Source organism: Sander vitreus, chromosome 10 (genome assembly GCF_031162955.1).
Source record: "Sander vitreus isolate 19-12246 chromosome 10, sanVit1, whole genome shotgun sequence".
Taxonomy (NCBI): domain Eukaryota; kingdom Metazoa; phylum Chordata; class Actinopteri; order Perciformes; family Percidae; genus Sander; species Sander vitreus.
The window spans coordinates 25,673,226-25,698,611 of NC_135864.1; the positions used below are offsets into that span (position 1 = coordinate 25,673,226).

The window sequence follows — 25,386 nt, forward strand, 5'->3', positions numbered from 1 at the left end:
CTTGTCGGCAAACATTTTTATATTCCTAAAAAAAAATGATTTCATCATCACTTCCAGGTGAAATGTTTGTTCTGCACACACGTCATTTGTTTTATAATAGATCTTTTTATCTAGAAAAAAACAGCAGCGCCCATGTTCACTTGTGTTCGTTTACAGGCCAGTCCAGTCTTGTAGAGACTGGACGTGGTCGGGTTTACTGAATATTTTCTATCATTGACCGAAATTGTACTCTCAAGGACCACGAGTGTTACTTAAAAACACTAGCAGCAAAATTGTAGAAAGCAGGGCTGTAGTACCTGAGTCTCCAAACCAATAGAAAAACGTCACTTTTTTATTGTCTCTGACTTGTCTTGGACTCGTTGGTATTTGGACTCTGACTTGTCTCAGACTTGGCCATTGGACTCGTCAAATATACACATTGGTCTCGACCAAGTCCAGCACTATACTATATACTATATATATATATATATATATATATATATAGTATAGTGGTATAGTTTGGGCTTGCGAGCCGGCCAAAGAGTAGTACATACCTGCAAACTAGTCGCTTTTCGGTGAAAATCGCCGTTTTGAATGGGAAAATGTCATCCACGTGAATCTTGTAGATCCGAAGAGTTCCGAGACAACTATGATTTGGACTTTCATTGATCAAAAAGTGTGTCAATTATTCTACCAGTGGAACAGCACCTCAGGGGCTTAAAGCTTGGGCTTAGCCTCTACATTCACTACCAATTAATTGATTTCTATTAATTGGTAGTGTAACCTACACAGTTTAGTCTGAGAACAGCAGGTCAGCTGGACATAAAAATGTGAAATGTGTCTAAAGGCAAGCATACAGTGTAACATACTGTATATAGAGAACAATGTTTCCAATAATCGATTAATAATGAATAGGTTGAGTTTAAATGGAGCAGTTTTTTTTCAAGAACATTCCTATTTTCAAATTAGCAAGTTCTTTCCAGAAAACTTTGTAGGAACGTATTAGAAAATTATTAGGATAATGCCCTTTAACCCAGAAATCATGTATCTCTAACTTTTCATCTTTCACCATGAAAATCAAGAGAAATTGCAGAAGAAAACAAAACCACAGGCAAAACCGAAAATGCTCCGACATCGGTCTGGTTAGTGCCATAGTGCAAGCAGTACTCCTATCACACTCATACAGCAGAGGGTTGTGGGCAGAGATGGACCATCAGAACTATTCAGTAAGTACTCTACCCGAGACCAGGACCCATTATTGGGCAAAGGTTTCACTCCCAACGTCCAGCACATGAGGTTATAGATGTCCACCGATCGAATTGGAGCAGCCTGAACATTCCGCTTGAAGTCTGGATGAAATGAAGTAAATGTAATTAGATCTACATCTCAAATGAATATCCTGACCACACCACAAACTAGAGACCATACTGACAGAGCAGCAATACATGTCATTTGTCCTGCACAGTTCACACTCTCCGTCTGCCACAAAACAAACAACCAAGACCCAGGCCCACTTGGGTTCTGGGCATGAAGGGGAAAAAACTGTAAAAAATAATGGACGGAGCTTCCGGGTCTGAAAAGCAAAGCCAATGCCGAAGTGCCTTAGAGCTGCATTCTGTCCAATTTCCAGCAGGGGGCAACTCCACTGGTTGCAAAAAGAAAAAACATTTTCATAATGAGTTTATGGTCTCAATCGCTAGTTTCAAGTCTTTTTCTTCTTCAATATTATGCTCATTTTTTTACATTATTGTCCTGTTTTGTTTAAAATAGACGTTAAAGCAGGGGATGCTTTGGGACCTGTAAATCAGGAAAGAGGCTTAGCAATGCTAACCATGCTAACAATGTGTACATTAAAATAGACCTGAACTTGTTTGTGGGCGTTGTCCGTGTTTTCATCTTAAACTTTGTCCCTCTCATTGTGTGTTTTCACTTCATCAAAGTTAATTGGAACACTTGAGTTTGCCTAAAAATGTGTTGTTCAGTGTTCAGTAACCAGTGTTGGGGAGTAACGGAATACATGTACCGGCGTTACGTATTCAGAATACAAATTATGAGTAACTGTATTCCATTACAGTTACAATTTAAATAGTTGGTATTTAGAATACAGTTACATTGTTGAAATCAACGGATTACATGACGATACTTCGCTGTTTCATTTGTTTATTCACTCTCTGAATAAATTAAGGCAACTCCATGCATTTCCCAGAAGCCCCAATATGAAAATGAAAAAATTAGCTATTTGCATGATCACTAATAGAGGTAGAGATGGAGTCGGAACCGGCACAACAGAGCCAGGGCAGGAATGTGATTCTATTTTGGAAATTCAAACAGCATTTCACATTAAAAAAAGAGAAGGGAGAACGAAATATAACTGTGCAGTGCAACCTCTGCTTGCCAGCATCCAAATTACTCCACCTCCAACCTGAAGAAGCATCTTAAAGTAATTTTTTTTTTTTTTATTAGCCAGAGGTAGTAGTCTGCTGTAGTTTTACTGGTCACCTTGCTATTTTATAGTTGACGTGCGACTTTACATTCTCCTATGTGCTGATTTACTAGCCCCAGAGCCGTTGAAAGACTGACTAGCCCCGTTTGACATGCTAGCTAACGTTAGCTAAAATTAGCTCGTGGTAGCTTAGACTGTGGTTAGATTTTTGTAGTATGCAGTTCGGGACTACAAATACAAAAATCTATCTGCTTGTTCAGGTACACATTCAGCCGGTTGGAACAGAAGAACACACCAGAATAGGCCTGTTTAGTAAGCTGTATGTGATGGCCGCATTCCTACACTTATAAAATGCAATTCAATGTGGAAGTAATCCAAGTATTCATAATACGTTACTCAGATTGAGTAACGTAACGGAATACGTTACAAATTACATTTTTGGGCATGTATTCTGTATTCTGTAACGGAATACGTTTTGAAAGTATCCTTCCCAACACTGTCGGTAACACCCTGCCAACCATGCTAGCTAGCTAGAGCTAGTGTTAGCTGGTAACTTAAGGTAAAGTCTGCTGATGTTCTGTTCTGCCGTACATGCAGATGAACTGCAGCATTACTCAGTGGTCCGCGTTTACCGCCAGTAAAACTCCAGTGGATGACTCGCTTCAGAAGGGTTGAAAACAACTTTCACTCTTTAGTGTTTAGCTTAGCTTAGCGCCATTGCAACCATAATCAACACACTGGCTTGGCTGCGTTGTCCTCCCCAGCTCCGCTACGTCCATTATTTTTTACTGGTTCTGGGTCACCTATAAACTACTAGGAGCCCACTGTAGCATCTTTACACTGGCATGGTACAGCCTGCTTTAGACACAGAGTGGACAACAGAAGAAGGTGGTGGTTGCTTTAGGACCGATACAGTAGCATTGTGAAGCAGGGTGTTGTTTGCTTGAAAGATCAAAGGTATAAAATAATGCCCAGATTGTACTATTAAAATATGACTTTGTTACCAGGTCCTGTCGCCAAGAAAAAGCCTCTCATGTCGAGGAACTCGTTGTCGTAACCATGCCAACCATTTTGCCAGGCTGAGGGTTCCCCAGAGTCGTTTCTCCAGTATGGGAGATGTTCCTTGTTCTGGACACACACGCGCACACACACACACACACACACACACACACACACACACACACACACACACACACACACATTTTAACAAAAGATAGAACGAAGTATGCAGTAATGTTTCTGATGTTGCAGTCTTCATTTTTTATGGCTACTAAATGGTAACCTTCCACGGCAACTAGATTCTTGCAATATCATAAGATTACGCATATATATATATATATATCTCTCTCGTTTTGTATCTAAACATATGTTTGCATTCACTTCAAATGCAGTTGCTCATATAAAAACAATTTGCAGGTGAAGAGAAGAAGACTTTGTCCTAGTGAATGTGTTGATACAAGTGAAATATTATCTGTTACCTCGATGATGAACCAGCCTGGCTCAGCCACCAGCGTCAGGGGGGAAACAAACCTCCCTCCTTTGAAATGGAAACGTTCAGGGATCTCCTGTCTGGCATAGACACGCATGTTAGGGACCTGGGACAACGCGGCATACACCTGGCATAACACACAGATACACACAAACAGTGTTAATTTAACACCAAACCTTTCTTTACTAACTAGTGCTAGTTGGTCAGACAGCTGCATAGAGAAATGTGTGACCTGCTATATATGCAAAAAAAAATCAATACTGTAATTTGTTTGTACAATCAGTCCTTTCAGGCTCAGGTTGATGTTATAATAATACCTGTATAAGGAAACATATTTGAAGAGGTCATCTCATTTTCCCTGAGCCAAGATGCACTTATGTGTTATGTGTTATGCACAAGGAAGACAAGGAAGAAATGAAAAAATAGAAGCCTTTTGGCCAGCTACTAACAGGCAACAACATACAGTACCTGACTGCCTTGCTTTCCAGTCAACAAAGAAAAGGATACAGATTTGACCTGAAACCCTATCACAAAGACTGCAAGACAGTAGCTCTGCTCCCCACACAGGTTAAAGAGGTTCAACATGGACTTCAGGATACTCTGCAACTTCTGCAGGTGCACCATCGAGAGTATCCTGTATCTTTACTGTCAATGAAGCATATCCTTGAGCTAGGGGTGCACGATATAAAGACATCAAAAGTGTGCGATATTTTGTTTATTTTGTGGAGCGATGCGTCCCGTCCGTTGGCTGTGTGGCTTAGTTGTGTTTGATTTAGAGCCCGCTTGAAACGCTGTAATGATCATGTTTCATTGGCCATTGGTCACCGTGCCACTTGCACGTTAGTGCACGTCAGCGCACGGGTCCACTACGTGACAAACCCTATGGAGCGTACCACGTGAGGTGTGTGCATATTTTGACAGACTGACAGTGTACAGTGTGTACAAGAAATAGATAGAGACAAAAAAACTAGCCTAAAGACGAAGAAGACCTAAAGAGAGAGCGAAGGGAGTCAGTGGAGCAAAACTAAGAACACAAAAGTAAGAAAATGAGTGTTGCTCAGGGAGAAGACGAAATACCAGAGATTGAAGAGGAAACTTTAGATGGCAAAACTAATGCCTCCTCAATAGCTTGGTAATACTTTGGCGTTAAGCCAACAGATGTTGCACAGGCTAATGCACTATGCAAAGCGATCCCCCGAACTTGCAAAAACTGCGGTTCCATCGTGGCTTCATGGCGGGGTTTGCAGCTTTTCGATGATGTTCACGTCACGTAATTACGTCACTTCAACAGGGGGAAAAAGGCTGCTGTTGTGTGAAGTAAACGCAACATTTTTCAACTTTCTTCTAAGATATATGTGACTTTTTTGCAACGAAAATGCGGGGATTATGAAATCATGCAAGCCCCGCATATGTTGCGCGGAAATCGGCAATTTATGCGGCGAAAGTGCGGCGTATTTGAAAAAATGCGACCTCCGCATAAATATGCCGACTTTGGCTGATTATGCATTGAATTATGCGATCGCATAATCGCGTTTTTCTGGAGGGACTGGAGATACGAGGTTTCTGCCTGATCGATATCGTCCGGATATCACTGGATGACTCGCTTCAGAAGGGTTGAAAACAACTTTCACTCTTAGCGCCATTGCAACCATAATCAACATTGGCTTGGCTGTGTCGTCCTCCCCAGCTCCGCCCTCTCGTCAAGAAAATCCTCCCGACACAAGATGGCAAAGGCCAAATTGCCAATGGGTGACGTCACTGCTTCTATTTCCATTATTTTCACCGTCTATGGTTCTGGGTCACATCTAAACTACTAGGAGCCCACTGTAGCATCTTTACACTGGCATGGTACAGCCTGCTTTAGACACACAGTGGGCAACAGGAGAAGGCGGTGGTTGAAAAGGCTCATTAGAAAACATTTTATTGATCTTTTTACCTCAGAAAAAGTCTGATGAATTCTCCTCGTCACGGTTTAAATATTTGTAAAACCCACGGACAGATGTAAATGGTGACCAATAGCATTACATTTATGAAAAGAATTTAAAATGACAAAATGACGATATCGTCGCTGTCAGGCGGAAACCTCGTATGTCCGTATTTTGTCATTTTAAATTCTTTTCATGGATCAATGTTATTGGTCACCATTTAGATCTGTAAATGTCTCCATGAATCATTCACAAAGAGCATTGATGGCAGAGCAGAATATATACAGATTCTGGCCTCACCTCTTGGTACTTGTTATCTTTGGGCCACAGACTGACCACTGGTCCCCTGTCCATCAGCTTGACAATGGCTGTCATGTTGATATACTTGTCCAGCTCTATAACCTTCTCCATCCACTGGATCTTTGTCATACCGTGGTCTGAAAACAGCATAATGTTCAGCTGGTTCACCATTTTCTTCTCCTGCAGAAATGTCACAAGCAACAGAAGCAGTTGAAAAATGTAACTGCATGACAGGAGAAGCAATAGTAGCTGTAATTTCAATAACAATAGTCATGTTTCCATTAACGTATTTTTATGTGCATTTTGAAGTATTGCATTAGAAAATGTTGATGGAAACGGCAAAATTCGGAAAAAAAACTTCCTTTTTCGAAAAAGAGTTGCGCAAAATGGGAGATGGAAACAGCTTTGCTCAATAAGTTGTGACGTAGTGAACATGTAACTCACATGACTATAGAGCTGAAGGCGACGGGATCTTCGGTCTTAATTTCTATCTTTTTATACGGGCTTGGGCCGGGCTCGGGCTTGCGCGGTAAATGAGCGGTCAGGTGATGCGTTTCCATTAGAGCAAAAATGGATGCTGATGGAGGTGAAACGGAGGCTGGCCTCTGGAGGACTTATTTTATTTCTTTGTTCCAACTTCCAAGTGGCCTGTAGCCTACGTTATTCATGAATAAATTATAAATGACTCATTCTTGACAAAAGGCAAAAGAGCTGTGTGCGTGTGCACATTTGAATAACGTCGGGCTGTAAACGGGTTCGGGCTTTAAAAAGCTGTCAATCAAAATGTACTTGTCGGGCTCGGGCCTTGTCGGGTTTAACTTTTAAGGCCCGATTACAGCTCTACATGACAAGACTGATCTACATGACAGCTTGAATCGTATGGCCCATGCACACCGCATATACACAGCGGTGAACAGTTGTCTCGCTGACACCAAATGTCTCTGCCACAACCCTGTATTCTACACAGGTGGCCAACTTGTACAATGCTACCTCTCTCCATTTAGCCAAAGAATTCAGCTCTCCTAAACTCTTTGATTTAGCAAACCGCAAACCGTTTTGCAATCTTTTTCTTTTCTTTTTGCAACATTTTAAAAGGTTGCTTAAAATTCACCTGACAATTAGATGGAAACATGACTATAGGCAGGGATATTACTAACTTTGATTTTTCTGTTGAGAGTCTGCATAGCGAGATCCAGTTGTCGCACAGCTGTCCTGACCTGTTCAGATTCTGGGCCGAAGTGATGGCCCTCCACATCTATCTTCTCATAATATACTGCTGCCATGCCTGCTTGGCCCGACCTACACACACACACACACACATTAATTTCTGGCTTGGTGGTTTAATGTAAAAAAATTTTTTTTTAAAATGTTTTTACTTTCATGGCAGTCAAATCTCAAGTTGACAGCTCTTCTCCATGTATGGGCAAGAGGTAAGCCATGGGTCACATGACATCATTTGGGTTGTTACCTCAGGACATTGAGAGCATTCTCTATCGCATCTGTGAGGTTTTTCTCTGATGGGTTGGTGATGTATTTCTCACAGAATGATGGACGGACACTCAGAATCTCCACCTCGCAGCCTGAAGAGACACACGTGATATCACCGCATTATTTACTTCTTAGGATGGTTAACATCGCAAATAGTAGCACACAGGCCTTGAAGTTAGTTCTTTAAACTTCATCATTGGGCATTTGTGCTCAGGAGGCTGACTTGGTGTTTCAATAATAACTCTTCCTCTTAGAAATAAATAGAAGGACTTTCCACTTACTGGTGTTCTTATTCACATTATATCATGGTCCTATAACTGCTTACATGCTCACATTTTAAGGGTGTAGAAAAACACTTAAATGTCAAAGACGTGGTGTAAACATCTGCAATTCGGAACTACAACAATATTTTCTCAAAGCAGGGACATTTTATTCACAAAAAATGGAAAGGAAGGCATCATAGTCCTAGAGGATATACTGTAAATGAACATACATATATAAGAAATAGACTTTATTAGCTTCATACACTTCGAAAATATCTCACAGTATAATACTGAAGGTCTGCCTGTGAGGCCTATAAAGTTCCATGGGGATATAACGCTGAATGTACACATGATCCCTGGAGGAGGAGACCCCTGGGCCAACCAAGCCACAATGGCCTCCCAACTTCAGCTGGACAGCGTCCTTCATTGCTGGTGTCCACCAGCAGGTTCTTAGGCTGCCGCAACCCCAGGCACCAACAACCTTCTGACACAGGGCCAACTTGGATTCCATGTCCCCAACAGGGGCGGGGCTAGAAGGAGGGGCCCAATCCATTGGGCTAGAGTGTTGTCAATCTGACAGTTGTGATTTCCATTGGCTCACAGTTCTGTCACTTGGCTGCCTGTTCTGCCAATTTCCCCAGCCCTTGTCACATGACCAATTTATGTTTCCATGACGACTATCCAAATTTCTGATACCATGGAACTAGCACTGGATCTGTTTTTTTAAGTGGCAGACTGAAACCTATAGAATTACATTGTGCTTTATCCTATGCAATGTTTCCTATATTTCTAAGCAGATTTGATTTTCTATGATGCATTTTAATAAAATGCCCCCCTGCCCGGCTGAGTATTGGTCAACCCCCTGTGCCACCCCACTTAAAAAATCCTGGAATCATCCCTTACCCCCATCCTCCAAGTTTCAAGTTATTTATTGTCATGTGCACAATAATTACAAGAAGCAGTCTTCTTCTGTGTAGACAAGCCTTAAAACAATTTGCCTTTGCAGTTTCAGTTGAGTGTTGAGGTTAACATTGTGTGTGCTCACCCGGCCAGTAGTACATGAAAACCTTCTTTCCCAGTTTTTGCAGGGTGACCCATAAAGGCTCTGATCCATCCCACCAAAGAGGCAACCGACTGTCAGCGTTGAGCCCAATCAGGAATTCCTTATTGGAGGCTTCATCCCACATGAAGTTTCCGGTCATCTGATGAACGTCACAGTGACGGCCTGACAAAAATCAACATAACAAAAAAATAGCTTAGTCTGAGTATCCAAAGCCTAGATATTATTATTAGTATTCCTCTGTACCATAGAGTTCCATTGTTGTCCAAAAACTATTAAAAGCTGTGGGGAGAATTGTACGATTACACAATCAACGTCGTATAATGTTTTGAACATATTTACTGCACGTGTAATCAAGTATTATTTCCCCAATGATTGGTCATTCTGAACGTGTACCATGTAGCCTCACCCGAGCGAACTGTTATAATAAAGTAACAAAGTCAAGAAGAGGGCTTGTGGAATGTGTATCTGACAAAGTGATTTGTTTGTTTAGCGGTAACTGTAAATTAGAACCGAACAGTTGCCTCCAAGGGAGGTAACGAAATGATCAAAGCCTAATACTGGGAAGAGACAGCTAAGGTGATGTAATGGTGAGGTAATGGGATAAGAAATCCTTTTGGCTTAAAGGGGGGAAAAAAAACAAGAGATGAAGAACTGCACTCTTCCAACAAACCGTTTTGTTCTGAGCATTAATAAAGTGTGACAAAACTGTAAGAGATTTTTTTGCTCTCTTTTGTTATCATAAATTAAACTATATGCATGTGAGGTGTTTTTTTTTTTTTTAAAGTGTCTTCAGTAGGAGCCAATGGGCTTGAAGCTGCCACAGGGCCACTGAGAGGGGAAGGGAAGTAAATAAGTATTGAGAGACGGACTAACACATTGTTTGGTTTTGATCTGAAGCAAATTCATTAAATTCAGGTTAAAGCAAAAAAAAGAGTCTGCATTAAGCAGGACTGGCTGGCACGGGGATAAAGGGAGGTGTCAATGAACTGGATGCATGCATGTGTGTGTATCTCCAGCCAGTGATTCTATCAACAGAATGTGCTCTATCAAAACACACACATCAGCACATCATCAGGGGGCAGGCTCCAAAACTCACATCCCGTTGGCCAGGATGGGCTGTTGTTAATAGGGCTTAGTAAGATAGGGAAGTACAACACAAAGGCATGCCTCTCACACACACACACACACACACACACACACACACACACACACAACCAATATCCATTTCACCGAGTCATCATCCTCAGTCAGTTATGTGTTATGTTTTGCCCAAAGACTTTTGTTTTGTCCTTTCCACCAAGGATATATCTTCTGACACACATTAGGCTAATCTATATTACGCACATGCTATAATCAGTTATATATTTTGATAATAAATACATCCCAGGAGAAATATTCTCCAAAGATTTGGATTTTCAGAAAATTGCAAACTTCCTCCGATTATCAAGGTAAGATTATCTTATTACCCCGTTCGTGTTTTTGGTAATTAATCAGAGCAACACATGACATTGTCACAGTGGCGGTTCCAGGGGGGGGGGGCCAAGGGTGGCCAGTGCCCCCTTAATATTAAGCCTCAAATATATATATATATATATATATATATATATATATATATATATATATATATATATATATATACATACATACATACATACATACATACACAGTCAGGTCCATAAATATTGGGACATCGACACAATTCTAATCTTTTTGGCTCTATACACCACCACAATGCAGTTGAAATGAAACGAACAAGATGTGCTTTAACTGCAGACTTTCAGCTTTAATTTGAGGGTATTTACATCCAAATCAGGTGACCGGTGTAGGAATTACAACAGTTTGTATATGTGCCTCCCACTTTTTAAGGGACCAAAAGTAATGGGACAGATTAACAATCATAAATCAAACTTTCACTTTTTAATACTTGGTTGCAAATCCTTTGCAATCAATTACAGCCTGAAGTCTGGAAGGCATAGACATCACCAGACGCTGGGTTTCATCTCTGGTGATGCTCTGCCAGGCCTCTACTGCAACTGTCTTCAGTTCCTGCTTGTTCTTGGGGCATTTTCCCTTCAGTTTTGTCTTCAGCAAGTGAAATGCATGCTCAATTGGATTCAGGTCAGGTGATTGACTTGGCCATTGCATAACATTCCACTTCTTTCCCTTAAAAAACTCTTTGGTTGCTTTCGCAGTATGCTTCGGGTCATTGTCCATCTGCACTGTGAAGCGCCGTCCAATGAGTTCTGAAGCATTTGGCTGAATATGAGCAGATAATATTGCCCGAAACACTTCAGAATTCATCCTGCTGCTTTTGTCAGCAGTCACATCATCAATAAATACAAGAGAACCAGTTCCATTGGCAGCCATACATGCCCACGCCATGACACTACCACCACCATACTTCACTGATGAGGTGGTATGCTTTGGATCATGAGCAGTTCCTTTCCTTCTCCATACTCTTCTCTTCCCATCACTCTAGTACAAGTTGATCTTTGTCTCATCTGTCCATAGGATGTTGTTCCAGAAATGTGAAGGCTTTTTTAGATGTTGTTTGGCAAACTCTAATCTGGCCTTCCTGTTTTTTGAGGCTCACCAATGGTTTACATCTTGTAGTGAACCCTCTGTATTCACTCTGGTGAAGTCTTCTCTTGATTGTTGACTTTGACACACATACACCTACCTCCTGGAGAGTGTTCTTGATCTGGCCAACTGTTGTGAAGGGTGTTTTTCTTCACCAGGGAAAGTATTCTTTGGGTCATCCACCACAGTTGTTTTCCGTGGTCTTCCGGGTCTTTTGGTGTTGCTGAGCTCACCGGTGCGTTCTTTCTTTTTAAGAATGTTCCAAACAGTTGATTTGGCCACACCTAATGTTTTTGCTATCTCTCTGATGGGTTTGTTTAGATTTTTCAGCCTAATGATGGCTTGCTTCACTGATAGTGACAGCTCTTTGGATCTCATATTGAGAGTTGACAGCAACAGATTCCAAATGCAAATAGCACACTTGAAATGAACTCTGGACCTTTTATCTGCTCCTTGTAAATGGGATAATGAGGGAATAACACATACCTGGCCATGGAACAGCTGAGCAGCCAATTGTCCTATTACTTTTGGTCCCTTAGAAAGTGGGAGGCACATATACAAACTGTTGTAATTCCTACACCGTTCACCTGATTTGGATGTAAATACCCTCAAATTAAAGCTGAAAGTCTGCAGTTAAAGCACATCTTGTTCGTTTCATTTCAACTGCATTGTGGTGGTGTATAGAGCCAAAAAGATTAGAATTGTGTCGATGTCCCAATATTTATGGACCTGACTGTATATATATTTTAACCCCAGCTTTATCCCCAAAGAGGGGATATATATTTATGTGCAGTGATAAATAAAATGTAGTATGGCTGTCCCAAACGATTATTTGTTAAACGATTAATCTAGCGATATTCGATTAGTCGACTAATCTAACGATTAATTTTTCAATTAGCGATTATTTTCCCATTGCTCAATTATTAACAATTTACACAAAACAAATTTCAATAAGGTTCAAATCTCTATTTATTTAAATTGTTTAACACTGCACTGTTCAGGTGAAATGATTTTGTAGTGCAACCTGAAGCCAGATGTAGGCTATCAATCCAACAACTAAATAAAGTCACTTTCAGGAGGAATACAAAAATAAAAACTTAAAGTAAACAGAGCAAGTGCAAAAAGAGTAACCTGTATTTGCTTTTTTTAACAGTAGTAGGTCAAATAATGAATAAGCTCTTGTTTAACATCCAAGCTCTTCTCCCTTTAATCTTACAGTAAAAAAAAAAAAGTGACATTTTAGCAACATATGAAATCAGATGTATCAAATAAATCCAACAATAAAACAAATTAACATTTCAAGTCACTTTCAGGAGGAATACACAAATAAAAAACTTAAAAAAATAAAATAAAAAAAAACAGTAAAAAAAATGCAATTTTTAAACCCTTTAAACCCAACAATTTTTTTTATATTAGACATTATAAAAGGATTCGTGAGATATCTGAAACAATCTGGCCTGGTTGCGCAATTATCAAAGACAGTGCTACAGATGGGGGAGACACAGCACAGTTTACCTCACACTCAAGTGAGTGCAGGACATACTGTATACGAGTGAGCTACGGGAGAAGCTGGGGAGGCATAGGTGAGCAGAACGTACGGTGTTTTGCTGCTGTTATCCTGACTCAGGGATCATTTTACAAAGTCTACAGACTACCATGTTGTTGTTGACATTAAGAGTAAAATACTCCCACACTTTAGAAGACCGTGTGCGAGCCTTTTTCTCAACGTGTTGTTGAACACGTTGAGAAAACTTGTTGTTGAAGGAATCCATACTTGCGCTGTTGCTGGAGGCAGTCGGTTATTTTTAGATTTTTATGATTTATTTTCATTGTAGAGATACCATTTAGCAGACCTTCACCACACAATCTAAAACTGATATTATAAAGATAAAGACTGAGAGACTCATTCAGAGTCACATGACATGTTGGATTGCTGTTATCACACAGTGTGTAGCAGCTTCAAAAGCAATGACTGCTGGTACTGTGGATATAATTCCCCTAAAGTGACTGTAATAGAACAACAACTAAGTGAGATTGGCTCCGCGTTATGACAACAACTAAAAGGTTGACTCCGCGTTTTCCCTATGAATGATGCTTTATTACATCATCATGTAGAACTTTTCAATCAAACTATCGGGGCCACATGCATTCACCCACACTACGATTATGGTCAGAAACCTCAACCCTTACACACGTCTATTATCATTCTCTAGCATACAAAAATATATACTGTTTTGTAAAGCACTCAGAGTACAACTCAGTAGTGAATTAAAAGAAAAACATACAACATGACTTACACACTTATCTTTATACTTGGTATATACACAAAAGCAAACTACAAGCCCGCAGTAATCTGTATCTTGTGTAGTTACTCATTAACGCTCATAACTCATTATACAGCCCAGCTTAAAATATAACAAGATGAAAAACAATCTCCCAGTAACTAGTGGACCATCTGTACAAAAATTCAAAGCAAAGAGACAGCACAAATGCTGAATTGATACTGGGGGACAGTCCCTGTAGACTACTGTATGTCTGGGTTAACAGCATGCTATAACACAACATCTGTGGTGTTCAGACAAACAAGGCACATTATAGGGCTGCACGATTATGGAAAAAAATTCTGATCACAATTATTTTGGTCAATATTGAAATCACGATTATTTTGAAATGATTACTCATTGACTTTTGGAAAGATGTTGCATTTACAGAACTTAAAAGCAGTGAAACAGTTAAACAAATCAACAGTGAAAATACCTTGAACTGTGCATTTTCCCTTAATACTTTTCCTGTTTGAACTTTTTGAATTTCCCTACAGAACAAAAGATAAAATAAGAGTTCACTTGCAGAACGTAATATATCAAAATCACAATTCAATTAATTGCACAGCAACTCAAAGTGCTTTTGCATAGTACAGGAACCATTCACACACTGGTAGCTGAGGCTGCCATACACGGTGCCACCTGCTCATCAGATAAACATTCACACGTCGATCGGGGGAAACTTGGGATTCAGTGTCTTGGCCAAGGACACTTCGACATGGGACTGCAGAGCCAGGGATCAATCTACCAACCTTTCGATTGGCAGGCGACCGCTCTACCACTGAGCCACAGCCACCCCTGAATGTTTATTCCTGTAAGCTTGAAAAGAATTGACACCCACATGGTAGGACCTTTCATCTTGTGACCAGAAGTAACCTCAGGACACATGGATTTGGAAGTGACGCCTTATATTGGGCGACAACGGACCAATGGGAATGGTTTTAATCCACGTGGGGAAAAGGAACCGCCCACATGTCGAGGAGGATATAGTGAACACACCGAGGGTCGGGGAGGCACTGTTTAATGTGAATCCACAAGGGAGAAGCATCTTTTCAGTCATAATATAAAGTGACATGCAGCTGAGTTGCCATGCCGTAGGTCAGACGGTCTATTATTCTGACTGCTAAACAAAGCTAGACAAATTCCTTGTATGTATACTTGGCAATAAAGCCCTTTCTGATTCTGAAATAGTCCGTTACCTCTCTTAACAGCAAAATACAAATACAACTATCTCTGTGGCAATGCCTTTCATCCATTCTATTTTGGCACATATTTCAGCAACATGGACAGCGAGCGTACTTCCACATTTAACACATGCATACACAGCAAGGCACACAAGAACACACACACACACACACACACACACACACACACACACACACACACACACACACACACACACACACAGATATGACTATATAGCTGTCTGAATAACAGCAGTCCCTGTGCGGGTTGACAGTGATCTGCGTGCATCACGGTGTAATGAGCAGGGCCTCACACGTTAAGTTCAAACAGGATCTCGCACCCCCTTGCGACGGCTCTGACTCTGTGTCTCAATAGATGACAGGAGACGTAACAGCTGTATGATAAGACAGTCAGTGCGTTTACATGCACTGACTGTTTAAAAAACTGATTATATTCGGGTTAAGGCAATACCCTGATTTCTCAAACGCCATGTAAACACCTTACCCCCAGTTCTCATAACCAGGTTAAGAGATCTAGAGAACTCCTTCAGTAACTGGGGTATCCCTGCATGTATACACCTTAAACGGGGTATGATCGGGTTAAGGGTATAGAGCTCAACAGTCCCGCCCACAGAGGGTTCCGGAAGTAAAAATACAATGCAATTTCTGCATTGACAAATTGGAGTATAAGCCATAAAATCGTAACCGTCGATGGTAGACTTAAAACCATCTATGACATGACTAAGCGATTCATTCCAAAGTTCATGGGGCACCAACCTTTTTTTCCGTTTTGAGATAAATGTCTTTTATTTGCGATGTCTGTGATAAGTACTCCATTACCCACAATCCTGAACAATCCCACAATCCCACAGTGGTGCCTCTGATTGGTGGAACTCATGCTGGTGAGGAGGGGGAGCTGCCGGGAGCTGCCTGCACGATCCGTCATGCGCATGCCCAAAATGATAATCCTGTTTTACGAGGATTGACGACACTGCACGAAACACGATCGGTTCCACGCTTCTGCCGTTAGCCTCCACGGGGAAGCTAACGTTAGTTTAGCTAACAGCTAATTTGGCTAACCGCTAGCTGACAGCTTGATTCAGTCTAAAATAATGTTAACTCAACGTAAACACTGGGTAAAGCAGGCTACAGTTGACGTAACAGCTGTTATATATTTTAACGGTTATTTTCAGGTTTTATTTTGAGGGTCTCAGCTAGCAGTTAGCTAAACTAACGTGTAGCTTCCTTTATTCAGTGGTGTGCAGTGGTTTATGGGATGAGTAGTTCCTTCGCTCGATAATGAAACTATGTACACAGTCTTGTACCTTTGACTTTTTGGGGATTTTCTGTTAGTTTTTGCAGTCGAAATTATATGTTGTATGCTTATGAGTCACGTCGTAGCTGGTTAGCCTAAGGCATGGTCTAAAACTCTTTATGTACGGATTTTTCCAGACGTCAATGGGAGAAATGAATGAGAAATTTACTTCCGGAACCCAAGGTCTCTCAGAGGAGGGGCGGGACTGTTGAGCTCTATGTGCATGCACCAACTGCCCCTCCCCACTCCCCTGGAGTGGTTTTTGAACTGGATATAATCTGTCAGCGCTGTGAGTCATAGTCGTTGCTATGATACCATACAATAAATCAGCGTTGCCCAAATCAGCAGCGGGCCATCGGCAGCAAGTCCGTCGGTTTTACTCCCCACCGAGGCAGCAGCAGACTCCAGGAGATGGCTAAACAGGTCGTCCATCTCCAGGGCAGTCAACATTGTGTCTCTGCAAAAAAAAGGGAGGGACCGAACAGCCCCAGCTGCGGCCGCTGGCTAACGTTTTGCTAATTTCACCCGACACTGGTTAGATATAATGAGCTGAACAAGTTGTCAGTCATTTGGCAAGAGCACTGTGCTTTCCTACGCTGTGACAATTGTGTGTTAATAAAACATTAAGTTGTTACATTTTACTAATTTAGTGGGCCATCAGTGTAATTTTGACATAGGTCAACCGGAAGAAAAAGCCAGTTGTACGTTGGCAGAGCGCTACCTGCTGTACCGTAGGTAGAGTTACTCCCGTCATTCTTCCCATTCTTCCCCCCTTGCTAACGTTAGACTCGCATTGCCAGACATTACTCAACAGCGCAGCAGAGTTGCTAGATGCTTTTATGTTGACAGTTATAAAAGCCCGTGCTCTCGCTGAGCTCTGTATCCGGCTGACAGTCACATTGTATTGGCCAAACGTAACAACAACGACCGCTAAAAAGCTTTGTGCGTGACTGACACACAGCCCTTTCTGGGCTAAATGTCACTGCAACAGCCGCTAAAAAGACCCAGACCTCGTGGAACAGAGACAGGGGAATAATTTCGGCAGGGGGGAGATTTTCGGTACTACTTCTTTTCAGACCCTGTTATACAGCTTGTCTATACACTGTACATTACACATTATGGTTGCATTACATGCCAGTACAGGGCTCTAGTGTGCGACCAATTTGTCAATTCGTCCTCGCATCCGCTGCCTCTCCACGAACAAAGCAATGTCGTTTATATCAATATGGTTTAATGTTGCATTACATGAACCATTTCTTCTATAAAGCCGTGCCTGTGTTTGGATCTCTCCTCCGTGCAGCCACCCCCCCATTCACTCACACACGGCCCCACTGCAACATGGAGAGACACAGCACTGCCGGTCCACACTGCTGACATTTGTCTACAGTTTTAATTGTTATTAACACAGCTGTATATTGTTAAGTATGAGAGGGAAACCTGTATTGGTAGCAGTGTTTTCGCTGGTAACTCTCTGTTATTGCGGCCGCCACAGCAAAAAACACATCAGAAGTTATTAAATGCAACTAACTTCAGTTCGTTGAGTAATAGCGTGTGAGACGGAGCCTGCTGGACCTGGGCAAGAGATGTGACCCATGGCCAGAAAATCATAGTTCATAAAAATGCAGCGCAGTGACGATACAGATATTTCATAGCCTACACAAGACGTGTTAAATTTTGTGCTGGTGCACCTAAATAAAAAAGTTAGGCGCACCAGTGCAACCAAGGCAAAAAGTTAGTCTGGAGCCCTGCAGTATGTAACAAAGTGGGAATCATCTTATCACAACCTCGAAACTGGTGATGGTAACGTTAGCCACAAGAGTATTCAAAGACATAACTTTACATACATTGCAGAGGGACCTGTAGAGAACATAAGCTGTGTCCCAATCCAACAATTAAGGCTACACGGTTGTTTTGACAAAGTTAAATTGCATGTTTCCATTATGAAGAAGTCAAACTTGCGGTTTCTGTCATATGTCCGTCACGGTGGTTGTAAACAGCTGTGGCCCGCTTGCCTGGTCCTCTGGTAACGTTAGCAGTTAGCGTGTTAGCATGGCGGCATTAGCACCAGTCGGGATCACTTCAACGTATGTGTCTCTTTTTTTTTTGTGCGAGTAACTGTTGGGAATAATGTTACATTCCACATTCCATTCTGTGAGAACTCAGAGAAAGTTGTTCTCATTCGTTTTCGCCACTGCTTTTAGAATCTAATCACAGAGATCAAGCCAGTAGATGATAGGATTCGAACCAAAAAAAAATCCTGATCAGATTTTTCACAACAGTAACTAACTTGAGTAGTCTTTATAATTAAATGCAAACATATGAACGTTGAAATGACTGAAAATGCCCATCCCTACTTCGTTAGCCGTGATATAAACTAATGAAGCTCAACGCTTACCTGTTTAGATGGAAATTAGCCAAGTCGGCGTCCTTTAGGGCTCTAAGCCTCTAAGCTGTGTTTTACCACGTATCTGGTCATGCAACTGTTTAGAAAGATGCTGAGGTTATTTTAGTTTGGGTAGAATCAATCTATCTCTGTTAATCTAGTTCGTTTGGTTGCTGCTTTAGCAAATACTGGCTTTAGCATTCTTGTCAGAGAAGATAGTATTTTAACTTGAATGTTTCCTTAATAACTGATAACATATTGTGGTCATTGTTTTATTAAATACAGTAAGTATATTATATTTGACCTTTAACACCTCCAGCATGAGTTTAAACACACATACAGGAAGACAGGAACTCCAGAAGTTGGGACAGCACTACACGATAACTCAATTGTACTGTTTTCCTAAATTCCCCTTGATTCGAGATTTCATTAAATACTTCTGTGTAAGGCATCAAAGTCTCCGGAACCTTCTTCACGTATGTGAATATGAGTTGTGCTGCTCCTGAGTTTTTCCATAACAACATAAGTTCTGGTGAACATCACAAGTTTTGAACTCTATTAGCTATTTATGGCCTGTAGGCCTCATTGATCTGAGCTCATACAACTTTTTTGAGTAAAAAAGCATAGTGTATGGATAATACTCAGATGAAACATATTGTGCTACATATCACAGACTACTTTGTGTCAAAGCTGAACAAGGAAATTTGTTTTAAAACCGTTTTGAATTTTTACAGTGGCACAGGAAACATCTGTTGTGTTGCTGGTTGAAACTGACCGGTATGATTTAATTAGTAAAGAAAGGACATGGCCCAAAACTACACATTACAAACTTTACCATTACAAAATGAATGAAGAAAAAAAAACAGTAACAAAAACAGTATTACTAACTAAATGTTCACAGTCTGTCAATCAATGGTGGTTACATTGTGTGTGTGCTCATGCACATGTTGCACAATTTGTTGCATGTGCCTTGCTTGGGCGCCGTGGCTACAGCCTAGATTTTTTTATGAATAGCCCCAGTTCTCAATTTTTATATATACATATACAGTACATATATAAACCTTGTGTCGCATAATGTGGTGGAATTTCCAGCTTACAAACTCATGCTATGTTTGTTGAGACAGTTGTACCCCAAGTCTCATTCAGGTCAGTGTCCAACATAACCTCATAACCTGCCTCAGGCAGAGGAGTAGTTCAACTCTCCATAGAGACGTAACAGCTGTATGATAATACAGCGCTGCCTCATCCTGCCAAGGTCATGGAGGATGTTAACACAAAACACATTGCTAATGAATTTGGGTTAAGCATCTTGTGTTTAAGGTAGGGCTGTCAAACAATTCATTTTTTTTAATTGCGATTAATCACTGAATCTCTATAGTTAATCGTGATTAATCGCATATTTTATCACATGCACATGCATTTCAAACAGTTTTTAAGTACATATTAACAATCGAAAGCAATTCTTACCTGCGTATCTTGATTGGGAATCAAATGAATGCAAAGAAAGTTTGCTTTATGAAAACTTTATTTAAACTTTATGAACTTGATTTTAAGATTTGTAATTATTTATTTACTGTAAACAAAAGAAAAATGTGTGAATCTGTCATTATTGCACAATTCCTCCAAGTACCTAACTAAAAAACAAAAAATCCCTATCCTTACCAGAGTCAATCTAGTGTTTAGTAACTCCTAAATAATGTTGACTACTCACTGACGTCCAGTGATCACCTGTTAATGAGACAGCAGCACTTTGCAGCTGTTCCAGTTGGGCTGCTTTCTCCGTGTCGTACAGGCTGTGTATTCGTGAAAACTACTACTGTCCCCCTCGACGGCAACGAGACTGCAATTAGTTGCCACCTGTTTCGCAAGAGCTGTAGTAATTTTTTGGGATTTGGTTTCATCCACAGGTCGGCAAGTAGCACTCTCCAAAATAGTGCTTTGCCTGAGTGGGTAGCATGCTAGCGGGTAGCATCAACGTTAATAACTGTACTACTGTGCTTAGCTCCGTAGGTGGTAGCTCAAGCTTGACGTGCTTCGGTGATATTTTAATTCGGCTTTACACAACGTGCATATGGCTTTCGACTTGTCTACGAGCCGTCAGGCAGGATTTCATTGCTGCTGTCTTTCTCCATCATGCCTGCAGCCTGCAGCAGCAGGATGTGTTACGAGGACGTGGCAGCTTCATGATAAGTAACGGTGCTGCAAAGGGTCAAAATAGTAGCCTGTTAGGCACGACGCAAAGCCGAGTGAAGTGTAAAATAAATTAATAAATGCCGGCATGCGATTAAAAAAAATGAATCGCATCGCGTCGGCCCTTAATCGCATTGCGATTAACGCGTAAACGCTGACAGCCCTAGTTTAAGGCGCCAGCAATATCTTTGTTTCCATTGAAGGTTCAGCTGAAGTTAACGCCTCCAGCATGAGTTTAAATACTCCTTGAGGAAGACAGGAACTTCAGAGAGTTTGGGACTGCCTGCCTGGGCGGCCTCTAGCTCACTCAGTTGAGTGTGCGCCCCATGTAGGCTAAGTCCTTTGCAGCGGCACAGGTTTGAATCTAGTCTATATCGACGACGTTTCACTTCTGGAATTGTTCAGGTGCTGCCAGATATTCCGCGGGATGTCCCTCATTCGGCCGGATGTCCGTCACCTTCCTCTTTCTTTGTGTTGGAATTTTAAACTCTGGTGGATTTATGAGGACTATGGTTAACTGCTCCTCAGATCTCTGCAGGGTAAATCCAGACAGCTAGCTAGACTATCTGTCCAATCTGAGTTTTCTGTTGCACGACCAGACCAACTTTTGAACGTACACGTTCCACCAAAACCAGTTCCTTCCCGAGGCTATTTTGCGAAGGCACCGTGGCTCCGACCGGCGCTCAGCGCCACCCAAGACGATTGTGATTGGTTTAAAGAAGTGTCAATAAACCAGAACACGTTTCTCTCCCATCCCGGAATGCTATGTGGACTAGCCAGACCCTCCTCCGCAGCGCTGTGGAGGAAGGTCTGGCAATGCGAGACTAGTTCAAACCCGAGGCCCTTCGCTGCATGTCGTCCCCCCTCTCTCTCCCCTTTCCTGTCTTTAAGCTATCCTATCAATTAAAAGCCATAAAAGCCCCGAAAATGAATAAATAAACTGTACCGCCGACATTTTCTCCTCAAGCTTTGTGCGCAAAGAGACTTTCTTAAACGGACAGATGAATGGTGCACACACTACACTGACGCTCCCATAAGTCGTTTGTTCAAGCAGCAATAACAACCAATATTTACATTTATAATGGTGGCGTCCTCTAGCGTCCAGAGATAAAACGGGAGCAGAGCAAAAAGTAATGTGACAAAGTATAAGAGCGGCAAGATCCGCCCTGCAGGTTGGGCTGGTTAATGGGTCAAACAAACACAGGACTTTGATTTTTACCCAAAACCACAATGTTTTACTAAACTTAACCAAGTAGTTTTTGTGCCTTAACATAACCAAACTGTGCCTGTTTCACAACATTAACGGTGTGTTTAAAGCCGAAACCATTGCATTCTCTGGTTTTGGCTATAAGGACGGAAAATGCTTCTAGAGTAACTTACTCTATACTCTTACTCTGAGTAAGCCTTTAAACCAACCACTCCTAAATATCATCTCAGAGCTGGATATAGGTGCAGACTACTTGCTTTCATATTTGGCAGCCGAGGACACATTCACAGGTTGAACTAGGCGGGCTTCAAGAACTTGGGATGCCCAAAAAGGGGGCTTAACGTAGAGCTGGGCAATACATCGATATTATATCAATATCGTGATATGAGACTATCTATCATCTGCATTTCAGTAAAGTGATGTCATTTTCTGAACTTAGCAGACTGGTATAACTGTTCTATTATTTGCCTTCACCCACTTAGTCATTATATCCACATTACTGATGATTATTTATCAAAAATCTCATTGTGTAAATATTTTGTGAAAGCACCGATAGTCAAGACTACAATATCGTCGTGGTATCGATATCGAGGTATTTGGTCAGAAATATCGTGATATTTGATTTTCTCCATATCGCTCAGCCCTAGCTTAACGGCTTGCAAAGTATCGTGCTGTCCCTGCTATCATTGGCAGCCGCCATATATGGCCGATACGCTGCTTCTTATATCCCTGAGAACTGAGTAGGCCTACTGTTTTCTATTTTGACTTGATATCACTGGTCCATGAATTTATTAATGTACTCTGACACCTTTAATATTTGTGTCCTCGTACAGATTATTTTCTATGTGGACATAAATAAATTTGTTAAAGTGTGTGTGTGTGTGTGTGTTTGTGCGTGTGCGCGCGCGCGCGTGTGTGTGTGTGTGTGTGTGTGTAGAGAAGGAGGAGCGCTTAGTTTTGCCAGCTAAGCAAGACAGATGGAGTTGAGACAGAGCTATAGCCTACTTCCTAACAGAATGCACAAAACTTCAGCCACAATACCAAAACCAAACGCCACACACACACACACACACACACACACACACAAACACAAAGCACATGAGATATTTCAACATATTGACACACGCACACGCATCACACCACACACACACACACACATACACATAAAGCACGATATATTTCCACATATTGACACACGCGCACACGCACACACATCACACCACACACACGCGCGCGCGCGCGCGCAGAAAACGAGCGCGGGTGTGCACATTGTCTATTTTGTTTATTATTAGTGAGTTATTATTATTTTCATATTGTTGCTGATATGCATGAGTTAGGTTATTGGTGTTATGAAATATTGTTGACATGGTTGTTCCTTTTCTACAAGTTTAATTGACATGTTAACATTTTTGTTTGATTGTTCGCATCTTAAAAACTGTAGGCTACTTTTCACTCTTGTACTTGCTAATGTCACGCTAATAAAGCCTCTTTAAATGAAATGGAGATAGCCTACCTGTCATCAATGAGTAGTAATTAGGGTATGATAAACTCGGGAAGTCTGGTGTCATGTAGTCCACCTTCACCCCGTTGGCCACGAGCTCGCGAAATCCGGGTAGAGCGTGCAGGTCATCCATGTAGTCATAACGGAACCCATCGATCAGAAACACGAGCAACGGACGGGCTGCGAGACACTGCTGCCCCGCTCCGAACAGCAGTAGCAGCCGCGGGAAGAGACGCAGGGAGAGCGCGGCTGTGTGTGTCGGGGACATGCTGTGCTGGGGTTCTGGAAATGATATCCGGCAGCTGTGCGGGAATTATGGTCAAGTCCTACGCAGTTAGTGACTGCAGCCAAGCCAGCCTCCACTTCCAAAAACACGGTGGGAAGCCAGCCCACCCCACTTGTTTTGCGGTTCGTGTATATCCTAGGCATTACGGTAAGAGTGTGTAAGAACTGACTTCAAAATAAAAGCACCGTTGAACATGATAAGCAATTTCACATTCATTTAACAGTCAACAGTTTAACAGTAACAGTCAGTCAACTAATAAATAATTCAATTCAATTCAATTATATTTATAGTGTCAAATCATAACAGGCGTTATCTCAGGACACTTTACAGATAGAGTAGGTCTAGATCACACTATAATTTACAAAGACCCAACAATTTCCCCCAAGAGCAAGCATTTGGTTCGACATAATAAACAAATAAATAAATGCATAGCCTACATACTTAGATAAAAATGCACAAACGAATAAAATAAAATGAATAAAATAATAAATAAAATTAATGATAAAACTACCACGTTCATATGGAAAAAAATGAGACTTAGAAAACTGACGCTTGGTCATTTCAATTATGTGAGTAATTAGTCCAACTTTCTAATAAATAATACATTTCCAAAGACCAATCTGACTATAAAATGACAGGTCATCACCTCAACTTCACTTCAAAATGATTGCAGGCCACCTGAGTGTCAGGACAGGGAACAGTATCAGGACATTCTGATGTGGATTTTCAAAATGAAAGCCCAACTCAAATGTCATATACCAGCTATGTTCCCTCTGAATTCCCTCTGAGTTCAAGAATTGATATCTCAATATTTATATATTTTCTCTAAAATAACATAACCGTTATTGGCTGCAAACAGGACACATTTGAAGCTGTGGTGGAGAGGAGGTCACTGAACAAACTGTTATCTTATCATGGATAACCCCGACCACCCTCTCCACCCCACACTGGTCCAACAGAGGAGCACCTTCTCTAAGAGGCTCCGACAGCTTCGATGTCGCACGGACCGCTACAAGAAATCATTCCTACCACAGGCAATACAACTTTTTAACACCTCATCACTGGGTGCTAGATAAGACCCTTAGACATCACATCTGCACTAAGTGCAACTTGCACAATAGGTTTATCTACATCTTTATCATTTCTAGTTAAGCAGTTGTACATTTTGTATTCCCAACTTGTATATATTTTAAATATTTAAATATTTGTTCTTGTATTCTATCCTATTATTATTTCATGTATATTGTATGTATGTATATTGTATCCTAGTATTTCATGTATATTCTGTGCTGCGTGACTGATATTTTGCTGCTGTAACACTGTAATTTCCCATTTTTGGGATTAATAAATATCTATCTATCTATCTATCTATAACTGTTTTAGGCCTTTGATGTATACATCATATGATCACACTAGTGTGATCATTCTAGTAAACCAGGGGTCAGCAAGCTTTTAATATGTTAATCAGT

At 41.1% G+C, this 25,386-nt stretch overlaps 1 protein-coding gene across 1 annotated transcript; it reads right to left on the reverse strand.

The window, feature by feature from the left end:
• Window positions 1-33: 33 nt before the first annotated feature.
• On the reverse strand, window positions 34-24,010 carry enpp6 (ectonucleotide pyrophosphatase/phosphodiesterase 6). The gene is made up of 8 exons (XM_078261029.1): window positions 23,644-24,010; window positions 8,933-9,112; window positions 7,605-7,716; window positions 7,294-7,435; window positions 6,137-6,316; window positions 3,901-4,038; window positions 3,427-3,550; window positions 34-1,328 (listed from the first exon to the last, which is right to left on the reverse strand). Exons 1-8 carry the CDS (start codon window positions 23,897-23,899, stop codon window positions 1,123-1,125), a joined length of 1,338 nt encoding a protein of 445 aa, XP_078117155.1. The 5' UTR covers window positions 23,900-24,010; the 3' UTR covers window positions 34-1,122.
• Window positions 24,011-25,386: the final 1,376 nt, after the last annotated feature.